Raw genomic sequence first — 18,136 nt, forward strand, 5'->3', positions numbered from 1 at the left:
AGGAGAATCAGCATGTTTCCACTACTTTGACTGTTGTTTTGTCTCTGGGTTATAGTAGCGCACCTAAGTTTCATCTGTGGTCACAAACCAGTGCAAAAAATCTTGTTTTTTCTCCTAAAATGGGTCAAACATTGGTCCGATATGTCCATTCTTATGCGTTTTTGATCCAGGAGCATCAAGAGTTGCGACACCCATCTTGCAGATAATTTTTTCATTTCTAATTCTTCATTTAAAACGTGATATACCTTTTCAGACGAATCTGGCAAGTGTGAGCAATTTCACACACTTTCAATTGGCAGTCCTCTATGACCATTTTGTGCACTTTTGCAATGCTTTCTGGAGTAATGACACATCTTGACCAACCACTTCACATATCATCATCTAAGCTCTCTCAACCAAATTTCAATTCATTTGTCCACTTGGAAACACCTGAATATGAAGGAGCAGAGTCCCCCAGAGTATTCTGGAAATCGGCATGAATGCCCTTTGCTTTCATACATTCCTTTACGAAGTAATTAATCACTGCTTGAATCTTGATTTTTTTGCATCTTCACAAATCACTATGCCACATCACTGCCACAACTCTCTTCCAAGAGCACTGACTTGACATGTGTTTACAGGGCAACAGTCCAATGAATATCATGTGACCTCTCATGGTGAGTCCGAGAACTGATGTTAAACCTATTACTTCAAAATCATTCTTAACCAAATCCAGGTACCTTCTCCTTGGTCTGCCCCGACATCTCCTACCCTCTACTGCTGAACCCATGAGTCTCTTGGGTAACCCTGCTTCTCCCATGCGTGTAACATGACCCCACCATCTAATCCTGTTCATCCTGACTGCTACATCTATAGAGTTCATTCCCAGTTTTTCTTTGATTTCCTCATTGTGGACACCCTCCTGCCATTGTTCCCATCTACTAGTACCTTCAATCATATCCATAACCTCAACCTTGTTGATAAGGTAACCTGAATCCACCCAGCTTTCGCTCCCTTAAAACAAAATTGGTCGAAAGATTGAACAGTGCACATATAACTTAGTCTTGGTGCTGACTTCCTTCTTGCAGAAGAGAGTAGATCGTAGCTGAGCGCTCACTGCATTAGCTTTGCTACACCTCGCTTCCAGTTCTTTCATTATGTTGCCATCCTGTGAGAATATGCATCCTAAGTACTTGAAACTGTCCACCTGTTCTAGCTTTGTTCCTCCTATTTGTCACTCTATCCGTTTATATTTCTTTCCCACCAACATTACTTTCATTTTGGAGATGCTAATCTTCATACCATAGTCCTTACATTTCTGATCTAGCTCTGAAATATTACTTTGCAAACTTTCAATCGAATCTGCCATCACAACTAAGTCATCCGCATATGCAAGACTGCTTATTTTGTCTTCACATATCTTAATCTCACCCAGCCAGTTTATTGTTTTCAACATATGATCCATAAATAATATAAACAACAGTGGAGACAGGTTGCAACCTTGTCTTACTCCTGAAACTACTCTGAACCATGAACTCAATTTACCGTCAACTCTAACTGCTGCTTGACTATCCATGTAAAGACCTTTAATTGCTTGCAAAAGTTATTGGTCATATATAAATGAAATGTTAAAGTCATGATTCATGGCATTTCATGTAGTACTTTTGGTTAATCTAGAATTTGTAGGAGGAAGAACACACTGACACTGCTTTCCTATCAACTTTCTTTTTCCAGTTTCTAATCACATATTTTCACATCTCTTCCACAATTTGACTAAGTTCCACCACAGCATCTTTTCCAGTGGCTTAATAACTGGATCCTCAATAAACTGTGAGTGTATATTGCAGTTTAGAAAGTAAATATCTACGTACCAAGTGTAAATCTGACGTATCCACCTTATGATCTGATCTCTGTTACATTTCCACTGTTTTTTCCACTATACATACTTCACTGAAACCCAAATAAAACATTTCTCTTTCATTAGTGGTAGTATTTTCATTTATCTGTTGACCAAAGTTCAACAATATTGAACATGTCATGATATTACAGTTTAAGGAAGAAAAAAAGAAATGTACAGGCTTTACATTATTACTGACCTTCTTTGACAAAGATGGATCAAGTAGTTGGCTGTGGCATTATGGTAGGAACCATTTGCCTGAAGTAATTTAAGGAAATCAAAGAAAACATAAATCTTGTTGGCCAGATGGAGATTTAAATTTCAGTCTTTCTGAATACAAGGCTACTATGTTTAAAAACAGTGCAACCTAATTCAGTTTATCCTTAGTGTGCAATACTGTTTTTCAAAGAAGGTACTTAAGAATGTAAGACACTGCTGCTATCTTTATCAATATTTATCACTGCACACAGTATACATGCTTTATGTCATGATGTACCATTACACCCACTAACATTTGGCATCAGGACCATGGCAGCAATGTTTGGTTTCCATTTTGTGTACTGCAGCTTCCTATTTGCTTGCCTGAAGAAAGTAAATATCTACATACTATAATGAGGCCAATGATGAGCTCAGAGAGAGGATAAGGTGTTCATATTATCGACTGTAGATCTTTGGAGTATGTTTTCCATTAAAGAAAAGGAAACATTATCTTTGTATCTACTCATATTATCCAGAGTAACTCTCCTGCTCCTGTTGTAACAATCCATTATTTAATAATTTTTTTTAATTTTATAATCTTCTGTAGAGTACTTGCAAGGTGTATCTTTGACTGTGGATAACATTGTTGAAATTAGTTATAAATGCGATACTAATGAATGGAGGAAACATTCTGTCATGTCTTTCCTTGTGATAATTGTAATATTATTTGCATCATCTCTTGTCTCTGTTACTTTCCTGTACATCTGTCTGACCAAACATAATGCTATATTACAAGATTAGTTCAGTTACCCCATCACAGTTAGCTTTTACATATCCAGGACTCATTTTTAGATTGTACAGTCTGTGTTGTGATTAATTCTGCTACATATTCACATCTCCAAATATATCTGTAGAATACATAACAGTAAGAGATTTGCATAAGGGACAGACATGCCATAAACTGTTGCTAAGACTACGATATGAACACATTGTTTATGCTGGGAATGCTCTGAGATATTAAGTACTTGGATAATATATGTATGTATATTGCTCATCATTATTTAAACATCTGTCACCAATTTTGAGAAAAGGTAACAGAATAATGCATTCTTTTACTGATCTTCAGTCTCTTGTTGGATGGGGACATCATTAGAGAAATTTCTGTAAGTGTAGTATACCCCTTCCAGTTTATGTGGGGTCCAAACACAGGTATGAGTTATTTTACAGTGAAGATCACCTTCTTTTTTCTTCTCTTGTTGCTCATGGTAATAAGAATTGTGTTTTATTATCTCATCTTCAGACTTAATTTAGTATGTCTGCTGTTGTAAGGTAATATAAGAATCTACTTATTTCAGCAGATGATGTTTGCATTTAGTGTAGGCACCTTGATTCTGATTTAATGTTATCAGTAATTATGATTTATGCATCTTAAACTCATTAAGGAAATAATTATATTTACTTAATTTAGTGGGATGTAACATGAAGAAGATTGCAATGTTTTAACAGTTTCAGATGTATTGAAAATGGGAGACAGCTGTGCAAAGCTTATTGGACATGCTTTGTATTTCTTTTCCTATTCCTCTCAAAGGGGACGTACAATTTACTTAGAGGATATTTATGTTACACCTGAGTACAGGGGATCAAAGCTTGGTTCAGCTCTTTTTGATAAGGTGGCAAAGGTAAGGTTTTATCCATACTGTTATTTGTGTGCTTGGGTATTAAATCAGCCTGGAAAAACAAACCATTGTTTCAGCAGGCCAAGTAAATAAGTATACTAAATACATTAGACTTAATGAATTTTCAATATAAATGTTTGATTTAATATTATTGCTTTACGTGAAAAATTTACCATAAAATGCAGTTGGTTACACCATAAGAAGCTTAAGATTAATTTCAAAAGATTATCAAAACTTTCATATTCCATGTGAACAAGCCAAGTTGGCACAAAAGATAACTACCAGGTCTTTGTCATAACTTACATATACCTTGTTTTATTTGACTTCAATTTAATGCAACATGCTTTACTGTTGTTGACACCTTGTGCCTTGTGGTTTCTGTATAAGACAACATGCTGTGTTGAAAAAGATTTCGAAACTGCAATTCTTAAAATTACATTTAGCACTTTTAATTTCTTTGTCATAGGTGTATATAGATCCCCATGTGGAAACTTTGATGCTTTTCTGAAATCACTTGAGGGAGTCTGTAGAAGTGTAAATCCTATCATACTGGGAGATCTGAACATCAACACTTTACATGATGGTCACGAAAGCAAACGTTTTACAGATTGTATCCTGTCTTATGGGGCTAAAAATCTTCTTGAACTAGTACCCACCAGAATAGCTAACACACATAGTATTTCAGTTGATAACGTTATCACAAATTATGACCACATCATTGCAACATACATAATGAATAGTCACCTCTCAGAGCATTTAGGCCAAACACTAGTGTTAAAAAGGAATACCAAATTCAAACAAACAAAAAAGTACATGCAGAGGTGAATATTATCTGCAAACAACACTGCTACACTAAGAAACAGTTTAAGCCAGGAAACATGAGAATCAGTTATAACTACCATTTGGGTCAACAACAAATGGAACAAGTTCACAGAAATTATGACTGAGAACTTAAATAGAGCCATGCCATTAAGAAAAGTGAGTATCCAGAAAAATCAGCCTTCAAAATCAGAACCTGTGCCACTAGATTTTAAAACAAAAGATCTGAAAGAAAAAATGGAAAACATGTGTAGCCTACACAGACTGACTAACTCAGAGTTAATTAAAGAACTCTACAAGTAGTACAAATATAAGTACCGCAAGGAAGTCAGGAAATTAAAATAAGAAAGAATCAGTTAACTGATACGAGGTTCAGATAACACTTCAAAGACTTGCTGGTCGTTTGTAAATAAAATCAGAAGCAATGAAACAGAAACTAAAGTTAACAATGTACAATTAATTGTGAATAGTGAAGATATCTCTGGTCCTCTTCTACTTAGCAATATTTTTAATAATTGCTTCATAGATACCATTGAAACAGGATATACGGCACTTATTTGAGTCCTGTAACAAATAGAGCTACAGAACATTACCTGCAGTAAGCACATATGACATTCTGCAGCTTATTGGTAACCTCAGAAACAAAACATCAGCAGGATTAGATGAAATTTCTCCTTATCTATTGATAAAATGTAAACATGAACTAATGAAACCACTAGTTCATCTAATAAACTGTGTTCTCTAAGACGGTGTGTTCCCTGACAAGCTGAATCTATCTGTAGTGAAACCAATACACAAAAACCCTCAGCAAACTGATAGAGAAAATAATATTAAAAAACATTTTGGAACATTACAACAATGCTGACATATTAAGAGATTTCCAGCATGGTTTCAGAAGAGGTTGAAGTACCACGTCAGCCTCTGTACAATTTGTCCATAATGTGCTTGAAAAAATAAATGAAAAATCCCAAGCAGCAGGCGTATTCCTTGACCTATCAAGGGCATTTGATAGATTACATCATGATGTGCTCTTAGCAAAAATTGTGAAGAGTGGTGTCACTGGAAAACTCATGCAATTGCTAGAAACATATTTAAAGGGTAGACAACAGTGGACGGAGATTATATACTCTAATGGAGAAATACTGGAGAGGAGAAGGTCAAGTATAGGATATATGCATTTTGGTGTTCCTCAGAGCTCTATTTTAGGTCCAGTCCTATTCGTATACTATGTAAATGATTTGCCAAGTTATCTTGACAATAAGCAGTTGATCTCTGTGTGTGCAGATGATATATCTGGTGTCTGCTGTGCAGACAGTGAGCCCAGCCTAGTTGAAGAGATACATAACTTTATTGAAAAAGCAAGAGCTCACTTTGAAATAGAGAACCTAAAAGTAAACATAGAAAAACTAATATCATTAATTTTAAATACAGTGGTCCAAACAGACAAAATTGACTGTAATTGAGGAAATTCTACCAAAAACATTTACAGATTTTAAATTCTTGGGTTTATGCACAGGTGATTGACTTTAATGGAAGCAGCAAGCTGATTATCTCTGTAAACAAATAACACCCAGTCTATATGTAGTAAGAAGATTTCCACCATATCTTAATTCTTAAACCCTAAGGACTGTATTTATGGATTAGTGTATCCTTTCTTTACTTATGTAATAGTACGGTGGGGTGGGACATGCCAAACTAATATGAAAAGTGTTTTCATACTCCAGAAGTGAGCCTTGAGGATCATAGAAAAAGTAAAACCAGGAACTTCTTGCAAACCCCTACTCATTAGACACAATATTCTTACAGTTTATGCTATATATATACTAGAAACTATAATGCTAGTGAAAGAAGACAGTAAGACCACAAAAAGAAACATGGATATTCACAACTCTGAAACAAGGCATAGAAAAGATTTTCATATGGTTAACAGAAGATTAACTTTAACAGCAAAAAGCCGCTATGTCAAAAGAGCTGTTGTTAATAACTTGTTACCAAATGAAGTTAATATATTGACAGGGGATACTTTTAAAAAGTGAGTCAAGCAGTGGCTTATCCAAAAATACCCATTTAACTGGAATTTATCATGAACTAAAATGTAATAAGAAATAATGTAAACTAAAAAAATTGTAATTTTAAAACTTTATGCTCTGTTGAAAATGCTCATGCATGTAAAATTAGGTGTTGCAGGCAATAAATTGAATTTAATTGGTTGTTTTACTGTTGTTGAGCATTTGTTTAAAATTCTGCATCACAGTATGCAAAATAACTGTAAAAATAGGCAAGATATTATTGAAAGCATTAGATTCAGTCATCCATACACTGTGTTCAGTGAATCTCATCATGAAGTAGACATGCATGTATGTTGAACAAATCAAGATATGTGTTAACAGGCAGAAGTGGCCACTAAGACTGCTTCTCTGAAGTGTAGTAAAAAGATATTATAAGTAGTGCTGATTTACTAACACTGATAATTAAGGTAATTACTTCTAGAGACTACTATCAACTGTTTATATACAGGAAAAATTAAAAACCTATTTAATATGAACATTATTATTCAAACGAATTTACACCTACGAATCCAAATATTCTGATAAACTGTAGGAACAGCTAACAAGATACTCCTTTACTTTGTTTTGTAATACTGGAGACTTCCAAGTTCCATCTCAATGTCTACTGGCAGCCTGCTACAGAGCTTTGCACCATACTGTCCAACTCCATTGTAAACCATAAGTAGTGTCACTAAAGTGCTTTTAACTTGTGTGAGGCAGCAGTGTGTTTAGATTATGATCACCGTTAGTCTGAAATTTTGTTCAGACAAACTTTGTAGTTCTTTAATGCGCACTTCTTCACTTTTTCAACTTCTCTTGAACTGAAAACTGTAAACTATCAACATGAATAGTAAGTCCTTTTTCAAATATGATTATATTGATCCATCAGTGACAATATATTAACACAGCATATACAATTCACAGGAATACATCAATCTGCCGTTGTTTTGAATCTGTATGTTATGCATAAATTACCATCTAAACATTAAGCTTCATCTCCTCTCTGTGACGTCACTCCCATTGTCACTGTATGTGCTGTTCCATGGTGCACCTTGCTTCTCTATGCCAGGATGTCATAGCACAGAGCAACTGCTCAACCAGCAAGTACAGGAACACATAGTAAAACTGCAGTCATCAACCCACCTTGGAGATGCTTTGCATCCATCTGGGCCAATGTATATGCACAATAAGAAACAAATTTCTGAACAGTTTGTGATTCTAAATTACTTAACTAATGAAACAAATACTTTTCAATGTCGCAACCATCATTTGTCTGTAAGGCAGATGTTGAGTAAAACATCACTTTCCCCAAACTGATATGTTATACTAAAAGACACAGCCCCTAAGGAAATTACTTTTACTTCTAGTGCTGTCATTATGAATTTCAGAATTCATCCTATATTCACTCTTACTGTTAAGAAAAGTACCAGCATGAGATAAAACTTCGTGTCACGTAAGTGTATGGAGCCCAAAGTCCCTGGAGAGGCTACTGCAAGATGTTCAGTTGTCAACTTTAAGTAATAATCTTTCTGTGCACTTCTACACAATTAATTACTTTTTTGCATTCCTTAAGAACATAATTCCATAGAACATTACTGAGTGAAAAAAGGTATGCTAGCACTCCTGTCCGCAGGGCAACACAAAGAGACAGAATTCTAAGTACAAAATCAAGCATAACTTAATTTATGGGTAGCTTATCAACATTCTGGTGCCACTTCAGCTAGTTATCCATCTGGATGCCTTGAAACATCACACAAGGACTTTGATCTTGTGTGTGTCTGTTTATCTCTGTTTTTGGGCCCTGTAAGTAACTTTTATTTGCCTGAAATTTGATACTGATACTATGAGTCTTTATAAGATTAAAGATTAACCTGTTTGCTGTGGGGCAGTTGTAAGCTTGTTAAAATTGTTCTCATGTCTTTGTCTGGTTGGAATGTGTTTGCAGTCCCTGTCAGAATACTAGTGTCCTCAGCAAATATCACAATTTTTGAAGATTCCTTAAGTTTCCGTGGTATATAATTTATGTAAAAAAGAATAGGTGTGGGTCAGCCATTGTACCTTGGAGAACGTTATAATTATATACTATTTCTTGCACATTTATATCTTTCAGAAAATTCATCTTGATTCATTGACCAATTACAAGGGTAAAACAAGGAGGATGTTACCAAATCAACATGAAATATTAGTACTATTGTTGAAATACCATCATAACCAGAATTACTGCTTTTAAGTGGCCTAAGTGCATTTGTGATCTCTTTAGCAATTGATTAGGAAAAACAGATGTTTTCTGGTGGAGTAAGTAAAGCTTTTCTTTGTAACTCTAACAGACCAGTTTTTGTTCTCATGCTTTCAGCTAACATTAGCAAGAGCTCATTAAATTTAGTGGCCAGTAATTTGAATTTATCATCTACTGTCTTATTGCTGCTATTATCATTTACTTTACTGAGTGTATTTGCTTTGAGTCTATTAATGTTTCAATTCGTCCTTGCAAAATTATTTTAATATTGAATTTTTTGTGCAAAGTGCACAGTTTTTTTTTTGTGAAACAGTGAAGAATTTTGTTATATTTCTCTCAAATGTGCTTTAGGTGACTGGAACCTCTGCTTTAATATGAAGATTCTAGAGAAATGTATACAATATGTAACATCACTAACTTGGTACTAAGTCTCAATCTTCTTTCAGTCTCTTGCTGTTGATTGTCCTCCAGCTGTTAGTGAAATTGTCAAATTTATGTTTAATTATGTACAAATGTACACCACATTGCTATAATTCATTTTTGATCTCTTCATATTTATTTGCACACTGTATCCTCCACAGATACAAAGATAAATTATCCTTGTGGATATGAAATAAGTCAAAAAAATCTTAAAAGATATTTTATTTAAAAGGTGATGAATAGCTTGTCACTAAACATGCAGATTTTCAGTACACTGGGGCATTGTGAAAATTATAGGCTTGTGTAGGCACAAATCTTAAAATAGAAGAATCATTATACAACACTTATTTACAAGGATGCATTACTGCACTGAATTTGTACAGAAGTGACATTGAACTAATACTCAATTTGTTTTGTATTATTAGTAACATATACACATCAGTTGGTTCAACTAAGAAATCACTGGACTAGAATTTGGCTCCTCATAAACTGAACTTTATTAGTAGAAGGTTTTTATGGTTGCTGGCAAGTTATGGAAAATGTGAAATGTGTGTTCCTGAATAATGGGTATGTGACTTTAAAGTTTTGTGACAATAATTCTTGTTTTTTTAGTATTTTTTCCGTGAACTGAGCTCTTGATTTGAAAATGAGATACATTTTTAATGACAAATTTCATTAAGAAAAAAAATGTATTGGGAATCAGTAGTTAGTATCACCATTTCCCTAAACAGCCCTCTTCAGGGCAGCCCCCCCTCCCCCCCCCCCCCCCCCCCCCCGCCACACACACACACACACACACACACACACACACACACACACACACACACACATTCATTCACACAAGCAAGCACAACTCATGCACACATGACTGCCATCTCTGGCAGCTCAAACCAGAATGAAACTGTCACATAGATTGGAAGAACACTCTGGAGGGGGCAGTGAAGGGTAAGGGATAGCAATGTATGATTGGGGAGACTGAAAAGTGCTGTATGACCCAGTGTACAGGTACTAGACTGCCAATAGGTGCAGTGATGGGAGGCTGTGGGACAGGGAGGTGGGAAAGGGCGGCAAGGCAACAAGGAGTGAAAAAGGAGAGGAGCGAGGAAGATGAGTGGGTGCTTTGGCAGAGGGTGGCACACAAAGAAGGTGGTAGACAAGAAGAGGGAGGAGATGGTAGGACAGAGGGCATGGAAAATGTTGTGTGGAGGTTGTGGGGACAGTATGTTATCGTAATTTCTGGATTGGAGAATGCATTGTAAGGATAAGTGCCATTTGTGCATTTCAGAAAAGCTGGTGGTGGGGAGTATCCAGGTGGCTCAGCTAGTGAAACAACCATTGAAATAAACATGTCATGTTCAGGTGCAAGTTGTGCCATAGGGTGGTCTTCCTTGCTCTTGGCCACAATTTGGCAGTGGCCATTCATCCTGTTGGACAGCTGGTTGGTAGTCATACCAATATAAAAATCTGTGCAATGATAGGAGCAGAGCTGTTACATGACACAGCTGCTTTCACAGGTGGACCAGCCACTGATGAGGCAAGTTAAGCCTTGACAGGAATGGAATAAGAAGTGCTGAGTGAGTGGACTGGGCAGGTAATGAACCTGGGTTTGCCACAGGGATGTGATTATGGTGGCAAGGGTTTGGGATTGGAAGTGACATAGGGGTGGATTAGGATATTGTGGAGGCTGGGTGGGTGATGGAACACCACATTGGGAGGGGCGGAAAGGTTATTGGGTAGGATGTCCATCATTTCAGGGCATTATGATAGCTAATCAGAGCCCTTGCAAAGGATGTGGATCAGTTGTTCCAATCTGGAGTGGTATGAAAGGGCACTCCTTTGTGGCTGATTCTCGGGCATGGTGAGAGGATTGGGGGTGTGAGGAGAAATGGCACAATAGTTCTCTTTGCAGACTATGTCTGGGGGATAATGCTTGTCTGTGAAGATGTTGGTGAAATCCTCAATATTCTGGGCAAGGGAGTTCTAATCACTGCAGATATGCCGTCTGCAGGTGACCAGGCTGCATGGGAAGGATTTTTTGGTGTGGAAGGGAGTACAGTTGTTGAAACGCAGCTACTATTGGTGGTTGGTGGGTTTAATGTGGACAGAGGTGTTGTTGGAGCCATCAGGGAGGAGGAGGTCTATGTCTAGGATGTGACACATTGGATTGAGGGAGAGAAGGTGTTGAGGTAATGAAATAATGAAGAATGGTGTCTTGGCCCTGAGTCTAGATCTACATCTACATCCATACTCCTCAAGCCACCTGACAGTGTGTGGTGGAGATCTTGAACATATCATCAATGAATCCAAACCAAACTAATGGTTTGGCATTTTGGGAAACAATTAAAGTCTCCTTTGGGTGACCCATAAACAGGTTGGCATAGGAAGGTGCCATGCGAATGTCCTGTTTCTTTTTTCCCCCTGTGTTGCAGACTTGCTTGAATATCCTTCCTTCAGAGTGGAAGTAGTTATGAGTTAAGACAAAGTAATTAAGGTGCATGAGGAATGAGGTAGCAGATTTGGAGTCTGAAGGACATTAGGAAAGGTAGTGTACTATAGCAGTAAGACTGTGGGCATGAGGAATGTTCTTCTATAGGGAGGTGGCATCAACAGTGATGAGTAGGGATCCAGGGGGTAAAAGGGTGGGAATGGTGGAGAGTTGGTGAAAGTAGTGGTTGGTACCTTTGAGTTGGAAGGCTAGATTATGGGCAATTAGTTGGAAATGTAGATCAATGAGGGTCAAAATTCTTTCATTGGGGGCAAAATAATCAGGCACAATTGGGCATCTAGAATTGCTGGGTTTGTGGGTGTGTGGGATGTCATAGGGATGAGGAGGGAAATGGATTAAGGGGAGAGGATCTGGGAAAGGCCTAAGGCTTTCAGCAGGGACTGGCTCTCATGTTGGATTTGTGAGATGGGATCACTCTGGCAAAGTTTATCAGTGGAGGAGTCAGATATTTGGCAATTAATAAAAACAGTGCTGTACCTTTTTCCTGCAGGTAATGTGATTAGATCAGGATTTGTTTTGAGGTTGTGAATGACTGCTCTTTCTTCTGCTGAAAGTTTGGTGTTCTGAGGAAGGGACCTAGGGAAGGATGGTGAGGCCCGGTTGGAGGTAAGGAATTCCTGGAAGGTGACCAGTGGGTGGTTAGGTAGGAGAGGAGGAGGATCACAGTTGGCTAGTGGTATGAACTGGGAGAGGTAGGGTTCAGTGTTGGGATTAGGTCGACTCTCTGCTCCTCTCCTTTTTCGGTACCATTCCCCCCCCCCACCTCACCCTCCCCACCTGGCCTACAGCCTCCCAACATTTGCACCTATTGGCAGTCTAGTCCCTCCACAGTGCTCTTCTCCGCTCCCACTCATACACTGCTATCACTTCCCCTTTCCTGCCCCCTACAGATTGCTACTTCCATGCATTCTCATCCAAGCTGCAGGAGATGGGAGTTGTGTGTGGGGGGGAGGGGGGAGGGGTACTTGTTTGTGTTAATGAATGTGTGTGTGTTTCTTTTTCTGACAATGGCTGTGGACAGAAGCTAATGTGTAAATGTTTTTTAGTTGTGTGTCTCTGCATCTTAATGTGTCATCTTTATAGTAAGTAGCAATCTATCTTTTCCTTAAATTTTGGATATTCCAACCTGGAGTTTCCATTGTATAATTCTTATCATACATTTTTTGGACCCAGAAAACTTTAGCTGGTCTTGATGTGTTACCCCAAAAAATAATACTGTGTGACATTATGGAATTAAAGTAAGCATAATATGCTAATCTTTTTATTTTTATATCACTTATGTCTGCCAACATTCGTTGTGCAAATAGAGAATTGTGTAGATGCTTTGGTAGTTCTGTGGTATTCTGTTCCCAGTTGGGTGTATATCGAGCTGCAATCACAATAATTTAACACTTCTATTTGTTTGCCACAGTATTGTTGGCATATACTGGTGGGGAACGTCTTACAAGCTCTGAACTACATGTAGTCTTGCTTTCTTTTTCCCTAAAAATTTAGCAATAAGGAATTGGCTAGGAACCTTTACTCAACCTTCCTAAAGCTATACATCATGTACTATTTGCTGTGTCCTGCTACTAGTGCATGTGAATGTGAATGTGAGTGCACTGAATGTAGTGTCAATGCACGTATGTACTTATATCAGCCACCAACTGTATAAGCATGGACCACCACCAACTGTATAAGCATGGACCATCCACTAGAGGCTGCCTGTAGAAAGCATGCACATAGCATGAGCTCCACAGTGTCATCTACCATTGATTTGCACCTATATATGACTCACTCTCACTATGTTCTTTTAGTTTTGTCACTCACATTAGTTGCTGTGTGTATCACTTATGTTACACCTTCTGTATGTTTATTTTGGCTTGTTATGTGTAGCATTATGAGAGGCTTATCTCCATTATTGTTCAGAAGTTTATGAATAAAGTCATTTTTGTGTTAGTTCAAATGGTTTCATGTGTTACTTGATTACCAAATGATTGGCAAAGAGTTTGAAATGGTTTCCATGTGTGCAGTCGTTAAGTGCTGTTTCATCAGGTTTAGTCAATGGACACCATGCTACTGTGCGTAACTGAACAGCTTACTTTGGCAATGAACAAGTTGATGGCTCCCATTAACAGACTGGGTGCAGTTCCTCCATATGAGGATTACGAAAAGCTTACGAAAAAAGACTTGGATGGTATTTTTTTGGCTTTTGGTTTGACAGACTCAAATTTGTGCAAAGCCTTATTCCTCTCCTGGATTCCACCTAAGGTGTATCAATTATTATATCTGCTTGCCACTTTACAAGAACAGGCAGCTCTTACTTTTGATCACATGTGCAATTTATTGTCCAATAACCATTGCGAATGAATGCATGTCATTGTGGCGTGAGTTGACTCTGCTGATGCTGCAAGAAACCAAACCAGTCATACAGGGCTGGGCAGCTGAACTTCACGGCCTTAGCCATAAGTGTCAATTCATTACTGATGCCCATAATGACTCTTATGCAGACTCTATGTTGCATGACGCAATTATCTGTTTAGCTTGTAGTGAAGAATTTCCACATAAATTCTGGAACCACTTGACCTTCTGCCACCTCAAAAACGCAGAGAGCCTATTTACTGTGCAACACATGTCTGTGTGTGCAGGACTGACATTTGTCATGGGAGGACAGGAGCTGCGTTAGACGAGCAGCACCGACAAGTGTTTGCCCGTCGCACCTTGGAAGCTGTATTAAAAGGACAAGAAGTGTTTGTGTAATATTCTATGGTTTATGGTACTGTAATAATTGTTAAAGAGGCAGATGAAGCATGGATTGAATAGAGACTTTTACTTATTTCATGTATGGGACTCGCTAGAGGTGAGACATGTTAATAATTTGTGGTGGTTATTAAACCAACTATGATATAAGTTTATATTAATAGAGTCTAATGATTGATGACTCAGTTGGCTTAACAGAGTTTAAATGCTGATACAAGAAATGGTAAAGTGGTTTCCTGTTGAAGTGAAAATATACACTGACTGAACTGAAAGTTTTCTACGTGTACCCAATTAGTACAAAAGTAGAGTCTTTTAAACTCCTATAAGCAGCGATAGTCTTTGAAGAAGAAGCTTCTGGGAGATCGCTGTAGCTGACTATCCAGAGAAGAGGATCAACTAGGCACATCACATAAGTCAACTGATGAGGGAGAGGTGTTAATTGTGAATTGAATCCAGTTTCACACTGCTCCTCATGTTGTCAATTTTAAGATGGAAACGGGAAGAAGATTTTTTGAGTTGCCATAGCAACCAGGCATAACAAGATAAGAGAACTGTTTTGACTAATTGTATTGATTCCAAGAAACCAAATGGAAGAAATTTGTGGATGCATCGCAGTAAGAGACTTAAGAAGGTAATAACATCAAAGGAATGGAGAATATACCTCAACATTTTAGACTAAGCAGAGTTACACTGAGAAAACTTTGACTAAGAAGATTCGGTGTGGAGAATACACAGCTCTCACACACATCGCAACTGACACCGATGTAGTAACCAACCTTACATCTGATGACGCCGGCGCCAGTGCAGCTCACCAGTGTTGACTCCACATCCACTCGCCAACAATGACGCTGAAAGCAGCGTTTAATGCTGCTGTCACCAGTGCTGTTCACCATTGCTGAATACATATCTGCTCACCAATGCAGCTAGAACTCTATGCTGGGTGAGTGTAAAACAGTAATTGTTTGAGTATAAAGTTGAAGGAACTGTTGAATTAGACTGTAATATTGTAGTTATTATAGGTAGAGTAGATTTTTTTTAAATGCTCACAAGGTCTAAAATGTGTAAAGTTATGGATCAAGAACAGCAACTAGCAGAAACTTCAGAACCAGCCATGGCTATTAAAGTGAGTAGGGAAATGCCAGCCTTTTTTGAAGTAGTGAATTTAATCAAAGCTCAAAACGCCCAAATTACTACTTTAAGTAAAAACTTAGAAGCACAGAGTGCAATTTTAAATGCTCAGAGTCTTAAGTTAGAGTCAATAAATACTCAGTTGAATGCTAAGTTGGATGAGCAGAAAGCAGATTCAGCATCTCTAAGTGAAAAGCTTGATGCACAGAGTGCTAATTTAAGTAGAGAAATAGACACAGTGAATACTCAAATAAATAATAAATTGGACGTTCAGAACAAAACTTTAGGATTGATAAATACAAAGTAGATGAACAAAATAAGGAATTTAGCCAGTTATGTGAAGGCATGGGAAATTTAAAGACTGGATATGACATTTTAACTACTAAAGTGGAAAATTTTAAAATAGATTTGAAAGGTGAATTAACTAGTTCTTTAAATAGTCACATCAATCACCTGTTCACTGACTTTAATCAGACACAGAGTAACCAATTCCAAGATTTAGCAAAGCAGTTAGAATTTGATGTTGAAGATAAATGTAATGGTGTAGAGTCTGAATTTAGCGAAAAATTAGGATCATTTCAGAGTGTATATGATGTTACATTTGTTGCTGTAAAACAAAGATTACACACTTTAAAGGAAAGTGTTGAGAAGTGGGGAAACTAATTCCTCCAGTCCAATCACAAATTGCAGGTGTTAACATTTGAGTTAATAATGTGGAAAGAAATTTAAAGAGAAACTAGCCACTTCAGACATAATAAATATCAGTTATCTGGAGGAACAGGTAGAAGAGATGGTAGGCAGAAAAGTTGCCACTAGAGTAACCTCTGACAATGTGTCTCCGATTTTATCTTCTGAACTTAGTAACACTAAGAGAAATGTGGATGAACTATGGAAAGAATTCAAACTTATACAGAACAAAGTGGAAAATAGGGTGATTTCTCCTAACGTAGTATTTAAGTAGTGAAGTAATGACAGATTTACAATGGCGATCAAATTCAGGGTTATCTAGGCAGTTTCCTAAGTTTAAGCCAGATGGGGAAGTACACCTTACTCATTTTTTGAAAAGGTTCAATTAAGCCTTGCCCAAGATTTGGGAAGATTAAAAAAAGATTGAATTTGTGGCAGGGTATCTTTTAGGAGAAGCCTCAGAGTGGGGTACAGTAAACATTGAAAACTTTTCGTCTTGGGCAGGCTTCCAGAAGAAGTTTTGGTCTGTGCTTGCTCAAGTGAAGTTAATATCTGATCCATGGAATCCTGATGGAGTCATCTGTTCTCCCAGGGTCTCTAACATTCTGTGTTAACGGGCGGAGTGACGACCGTTGGATCCCTAGTTGTTTTCGGTGTTTCTTCTGTCATAAAATTTTCCTCCATTGAATTCCCCCTACTTCTCACACTATCATATTATCCCCCAATTACAGTTTAATAGAGAAACATACTAGCAAGGAACTGTGATTAAGTCACCCATAACTGCTCCTGGTATGTGAATGAGTCGTCCTCAGTTGTTAGAGGATTGTGTCTGCTAAGTATTTGGATTAAGTCATCTTCAGGGTTAGAGAGTAGAGTTGTGCACACTAGGAAATTTTATAGCATTGTCCTCAGTTATTCCAGGGGTGCCCCTGCCTGTCTCCATGACTCGTCCCATGTTCTCCCAACTTATTTTGACTTGCTAGGTGATGACATGAAATGGAAATGGGTGCGCACATTACCCCTGAGGTAAGATAGACTAAATCTGCCTAGCCAGCCAGTCTCTCCTGCTCTCCACATATAGTTAGGTCTTATTTTTGCCTTGCCATCCACATATAGTTAGGAATTATTTTTGCCTAAGCTGTTCTTTGAAGGTAATCTCTTCTCCAGATTGCCATGCAAACTGGTGTGTAGAGGTCGAAATGGAATCAATTTCATTAATTGAGTATGTTCTATCAATATGAGATGTCGTTATAAGGACTCTAACAATAAATTTCTTGAAAGCTGTCTGGTAAACCCTTATTTTGCCACATGTTTCTGGGTAGATAGGGAGAACCATAGCTAGCACATAACTTTTAAAATAATTCCAGAAGTCATGAGATTACTAGTTTCATACTGAAGGTAATATGTTCAAGTAAAAGTTAAGAATTATACTTTTTGGAGCATATTCATTTTGATAAAATGAAAAAAATATTAAGTTAACATGAGATATAATACTGTGCAATAATTAAATGCCAATGATAATATGATACATAATTTGATATTTAATACAGAATATTTTTTACCTTTTATGAGATGTAATGTAGATGGGAGGATTTTTATCGATTTTGGAAGGGGTGGGTGTTGTAGATTAAAACATGATTTACACCAACATATAAATCATGGCCAACACAGAACACACACCACACCTTTCAAACAACCCTCACAAACAAGTGTAACTGATTCTTCACCATTTGCCACTCCATAGGGGGTTACTAAGATTTTCTTCAGGGACCTCAAGGGTGAAGGTGAGAATGTCCATTCTGT

The 18,136-nt window shown here is 37.5% G+C and overlaps 1 protein-coding gene across 3 annotated transcripts in view; it reads left to right on the top strand.

Annotated features, from left to right (window-relative positions):
- The window catches only part of LOC126328647 (thialysine N-epsilon-acetyltransferase-like), a 133,139-nt gene that overhangs the window by 99,788 nt on the left and 15,215 nt on the right, over positions 1-18,136 (top strand). For all 3 annotated transcript variants that reach the window (XM_049996056.1, XM_049996057.1, XM_049996058.1), the window contains one exon: positions 3,581-3,753. In XM_049996056.1, the coding sequence (XP_049852013.1) occupies positions 3,581-3,753 (173 nt within the window). The remainder of the gene's footprint in view (positions 1-3,580; positions 3,754-18,136) is intronic.

The sequence above is a fragment of the Schistocerca gregaria genome, chromosome 2 (assembly GCF_023897955.1).
Source record: "Schistocerca gregaria isolate iqSchGreg1 chromosome 2, iqSchGreg1.2, whole genome shotgun sequence".
Lineage (NCBI taxonomy): Eukaryota > Metazoa > Arthropoda > Insecta > Orthoptera > Acrididae > Schistocerca > Schistocerca gregaria.